The sequence below is a fragment of the Lactuca saligna genome, chromosome 7 (assembly GCF_052625555.1).
Source record: "Lactuca saligna cultivar CGN05327 chromosome 7, ASM5262555v1, whole genome shotgun sequence".
NCBI classification, from domain to species: Eukaryota; Viridiplantae; Streptophyta; class Magnoliopsida; order Asterales; family Asteraceae; genus Lactuca; species Lactuca saligna.
Window position 1 is genome coordinate 135,272,512 of NC_136423.1, and position 5,817 is coordinate 135,278,328.

A 5,817-nucleotide genomic window follows, 5' to 3' on the forward strand; every position below is an offset into this window, starting at 1 on the left:
AACAGTCAACTTCATCCTCTACATAAATTTCACTCATATCATCATCCTCATTAAGCTCAGATGCATTTTCAACATTAATTTTGTTTTCTAAGCTCAAATTGACATTCAATGAGTCAAACTTTTGTATGGTTTCGGTCCTTAGATTCAGTTTATCATTTTCATCCAAAAGGTTTTTCAGCATGTCCTTATGGTCCTTGGACTTTATGAAAGATTCAATTTTGTCTAGGCCATACATATAAGCCAGATTTACATCCTCAGATGAAACTACACTTTCGCAATTATATGCTTCAGCATCGATTTCATCTTCCTGAAACTCAAGGAAGGGCAGAATCATGCGATGAATTTTCTGTCCTATTTCGCAGTTAAGATGTAGTTGAGTAATGCTAGAATAAAGACGCTTAGCAATCAAACAAAACACATTTCTTTGTTTCAAAAGTTTTAAATTATCTCTTTGCAAATAAATGTTTTCGTCTTTGGATATGATCAGCTCCGCCTGCTTCAGCTCTATCCACATCCTCCGTTCTTCACTCTTTGAAGACACCCTGCTTATTTGGCCAGTTAGGTTAGAATTGGTGACCCGTGTTTGAGTTAAACTGCTATCTAGATGAGAGATTCTTGAATTTACATTTTTTAATTCCTTTTCATATGATTTTTGTGGGACTTTGAATGAAACAAAAATAGATTGTACCTTCTTGATTAATTCATCAAGCTCATTTAACTGCACGCTGCGAGGTTTTGCTGTGAAACACAAGTCCTCTCGCTCCTTCATGTCTCTATTCCCACTGTCTGTGTTGTATCCCCTCATTTGGGATACATCCGACACCATCAAGCACTCTCCACCGCTTCCTTCATCTTTCGCAACATAAGCCTTTCCATGAGATGGCTTCCTGACTTCATCATCCTCAGAGTCGGTTGACCAGACCTCCACGCCACCGAACTCATCATCCGCTATAGAACCCTGTACAATTAAAGCATTCATTGAAGGGTTAGTGATGGTTTTATTTCTCTTTATCTCTTCCAGCTTTTTCATTAACATAGCTTCTTCATCTTTCTCCGCATCCTTTTCTGCCACTTTCTTTAGGACACAGTCTTTGGCATAGTGGTTCTTTCCTCCACAATAGTAGCAGTTCACTCCTGAATCTCCTTCAGCTTTCGGTTCTTTCTTTGGTTCTTCTGTCTTTGGTTCTTCCCTGAACTTTTCAGAACTATAACTTCCTTGCCAATTACGATTCCTATTGATAGGGAACCTTTTCTTGATGAACTTTTTCGGGTTTGACACCATCATTGCATAGTCTTCAGAGGTAAGGTCATGGTCTTCTAAGTTAAGATCTTCATCTTCCATCACGCCTTTGCTTTTGGACAGAAGTGCCAATGACCCGAAGCTCGAAACCACATTTTTCTCCTACAAGACAATTTTTTCTTGGGATTTCAAAATCCCTACCAGCTTTGCTAATGAGTAAGATTTGAATTGCTCATGTGCTTTAACAGTGGACACAACTGCTCTCCACTCAGATCTAAGACCGTTTAAAAACGTAACCTTTTGTTCAATCAACTTCCTTTCAATATCGTGTTTAATTATCTTACTGAGAAGATGATTGAAGCGATCAAACGTCTGAGTGACAGTTTCTTCAGGATTCTGCTTAAATTCACCGAATTCAGACAAAAGTAAGGTTTGAATTGAATGCTCGAGATCTTCGTCTGTGGAATATAGCTCTCGCAACCTCTCCCATATTTCTTTAGCAGTGCTACACGAACTCACCAGCCTGAAAGTGTCAGATTGAAGAGTGAATCTGATTAGTCTCAATGCTTTAATATTGCACTGAAATTTATCCTTTTCGTCTTAGGCAACATCTTTTACGTCTTTCAACAGATCATTATACTCTTTCTGAGTTTTAATGATTCTTGATATTGTTGAATGAGCGAATGGTCCAGACACGATTGCTTCCCAAATAAGATATCCATTTTCTTCAGATCCAATGATATAATCTTCAAAGTGATGTGCCCATACTTCATAATCATGGGTGTAAAGGATAGGAATCTTTGTTGTTGACCCAATACTATTTGAGATGTTGATAGGATTTGATTGAGAATCGTCCATGCTTGATTATTTAACCTGTTTGAAAGATCAGACTTGTAATATATAATATTAGGGCAAAACGAATAAGTAATGAGATACGTCAATTATGGAGTGACGGCTCAATAAATATTAGTTAATGAGGAATAAACCCTAATAGCTTCTTTCACAGAAGAGATGTGTATGAATTACACATCTTCCTGCTCTGATACCAATTGATGAGATATAAAAACTCTTTGATCGATTAGATCTTTGGAACACGTAGATCATGAAAGTAAAACAATGAAACAATACTCAAGAATGGATCTGAATGAGTCGAATGATTAGAACGTTCAATCCTCATCAGAGCTCGATAAAGAACTTCCGCTGTAGAGGATTTTAGGGTTACAAAAGATATCTCCGTAATTACACGTAAAACCCTAATAAAACAAGTTAGGGATGGACAGGCCCATACCGTATACAAAATGGGCTAAGAGGCGAGCCCAAGACGCAACATCAAATACCCAACAAAAAGTTTCATAAATTCTGAAACATAGTTCCCCGTTAATTCCTTAATTTGCAAGAAATTTGGGTTTCACTTTCATCACGGTCTCATGATGTCAGATCATTAACATAGATTGTTGATATGTCTAAGTCTCGATTAGTTTGATCAGAGACCTCTTGGACATATGTCTTCGTGTGTGATCGTCAAAGAAATTTTAGATGAAAAAGACTGGTGAAGATCTGAAGTGTACTTCTGTTATATTTGGACAAAACATTAAACTCTTTACTCATATGAGAAGTGTCAGGTAGCTCATGAGACTAATGTGAATACAAACCTGATTGGGAAGAAATTTTCATATGAAAAGTTCATTAAGGCTTTCATACACACACATTGAGTCATTGGAGGCTTTAGACAACATGTATTAACATGCTTCTAGGGAAATCTTAGCTAGTTCAAAGTAAATAAAATGTAAATAGTTGTGAGATTCATTTGTCTGACCCTATATCTGCAAGCATGTGCCTCTTCATATGTTCAGAAAGATCTGCAACAAAGTACTTAAAAGAAGAAAAAAAATGTAAAATCTTTTTGTTTTTTTGAATTTTCAAAAATAAAGAACAAAATAAAATGAAAATCTTTTTGATGTTTTTGATTGTTCAATAATGAAGAAAAAAATGAAAATATTTTTGATGTTTTTGAATTTTTCGAAAATGAAATTACTCAAATAAACGAATGTACTTGTTGCAGACATACGACATTGTATCAATTCCCTGAAAAGTAACAATCATACGAATGCGAAGCGTTCGAAGAGTTGACTTTGAAAAGTAACCTCTGAACACTGAATGATGACATGCTATCACTGATTCAGAGGCTCTGAACCATTCTTGATCAGTCACTATTCTCGTTTTTCGCATGGAATTGAATTTCCATCGATCATTCCCATTCCTTCCAGAATTCGTACAAATGATTTTTCATCCAAAGCTTTTGTAAAAATATCCGCTAAGTGATAAGTTGTTTTTACAAAATGTACTTCAATATTTCCGTCTTCCACGTGATCTTTGATGAAGTGATAACGAAGAGCTATATGTTTAGTCTTCGAATGCTGCACAAGATTATGACAAATTCTTATTGCACTTTGTGAATCACATTATAAAGGAATCTTTTTCACATTAATTGCATAATCACGTAATTGACTTTGAATCCAAATTATTTGTGAAGTGCAGGTAGCAGCAGCAACATATTCAGCTTCAGCCGTTGAGACGGATACACATGTTTGCTTTTTCGATTGCTAACTCACTAGTTTACCATCAAGTAACTGACATCCTCCAGTCGTGCTTTTCCTATCCAAAGTACAACCACCCAAATCCACATCTGAATATGCTTGAATAAAGAACCCAGTCTTCGAAGGATACCACAATCCTAACGAAACAGTTCCTTTGAGATAATGAAAGACGTTCTTTACAGCAGTGAAATGGGGTTCTCGAGGATTTGATTGACACCTAGCACAATTATGCACATAAAACATGATATCAAGTCTACTTGCTGTTAAGTAAAGTAAAGATCCAATCATGCTCCTGTATAGAGTTAGGTCAACAGATGGTTTATCTAACGAAGAAGTTAGTTTTATGCCATTTGCCATGGGTACTCGTAACTTTGTGCTATTCATCATCCCAAAATTTTCCAGTAAGTTCTTCATATATTTTTCTTGATTTATAAAAGTACCTTCTCTATTCTGAAGAATGTTTAAACCAAGAAAATTGTTAATTTTACTCATCATGCTCATTTTGAATTTGCTCTTCATCAAGTCTTCGAATTCTTTAGACAAAGCAGGGTCAGTTGAACCAAATATGATATCATCAACATAAATTTGAACAAGAATTAGATGATTCCTAATTTTCTTATGAAATAATGTGGGATCAACTAATCCTTGTTTAAATTTAGATTGCTTCAAAAATGAAGTAAGAGTTGCATATCAGGCTCGTGGAGCTTGTTTTTACATATAAACTACCTTATCTAGAATATAAACATGATTAGGATGTTCTTTGTTTATAAAACCTAGGGGTTGTTCCGCATAGACTGTTTCTTCAAGTTCGCCATTAAGAAAGGCACACTTCACATCTATTTGATAAACATCAAAGTTTTTGTGAGCTGCATAAGCCAAAATATACTAACAGCCTCGAGTCTTGCAACAGGGGCAAATGTTTCTTCATAATTAATACCTTCTTGTTGAGAATATCCCTTAAGAACAAGTCTGGCTTTGTTTTGAATGATATTTTTATCTTTGTCAGCTTTATTTTTTAAAAATCCACTTTAATCTGACAATTGAAAATTTTCAGGTTTAGGAATTAGTCTCCAAACCTTGTTTCTTTCAAATTCAGAAAGCTCAGATTGCATTGCAACAAGCCAAGCAGAGTGTTTCATTGCAACCTTAACCTTCTTTGGTTCAATCTTAGAGATAAAAACATTAAACATGAAAAATTCTTGATGAGTATTTAATACCTCATTCTTTGCACGAAGTTGAGCTCTTGTCAACACTCCTTCTTATGGATTTCCAATGATTTGTTCCTTCGAATGACTTTTAGTCCATTTTTCCATTGGAGGATATGTTGGATCAAAGTCCAAAGGTGCATCTTCGAACATTTCATCATTTTTGATCCGCAAATCGAACAAACATCGTTAAGATCCTGAAAATCTTCAACATTTTGAACATGCTCCCCCTCAACAACATCAGGAATTTGCTCATTCTTCCCCTCGAATGAATGCTCCCCTTCGACTAGAGTGTGACAAACCGAAATTTTCATTTGGTCAAACCCTGAAAGTCAATCACTTCATATTATAAGTCAATTTCATTTCTATTTGTTTTTAAAAAATTTAAAGTTCGTTTGACGGTTATAATAATTATTCTTTAAACGAGCGGGTGAAAGGATGTGCCGCCTCGAGTCTTGAAATTTCAAAACCGTGAATACCACATAGCTTAGAAGTTCGCGGCCAAAATTTTATGCTTGGACCCCAAAAACCGTAAACTCATGATTAAGCATGAGTTTACTCCCCAAAACACTTCATTTCTCAATTGCAACCTCAAGAGTAAACTCCAAACTCTCTCAAGTATCATCCTCGGTTTTTGCCCGATTTCCCGAAAACGTAAGTCTTTCTTGACTTGATTAGTTGATATAACATAAAGACTAGTGATTCCACACCTTTTCATCCATCCATTATTATGTTTTGATTAGATTTCCAAAACACCAAGAACACCAAGAACACA

General features: G+C 35.6%; 1 protein-coding gene across 1 annotated transcript; it reads right to left on the minus strand.

The window, feature by feature from the left end:
* Positions 1-3,043: 3,043 nt before the first annotated feature.
* Positions 3,044-4,194, minus strand: LOC145007262 (putative mitochondrial protein AtMg00240). Its single transcript, XM_078966232.1, has 2 exons — positions 3,861-4,194; positions 3,044-3,099 (listed from the first exon to the last, which is right to left on the minus strand). The coding sequence occupies exons 1-2, from the start codon at positions 4,192-4,194 to the stop codon at positions 3,044-3,046; spliced, it is 390 nt and encodes a 129-aa protein (XP_078822358.1).
* Positions 4,195-5,817: the final 1,623 nt, after the last annotated feature.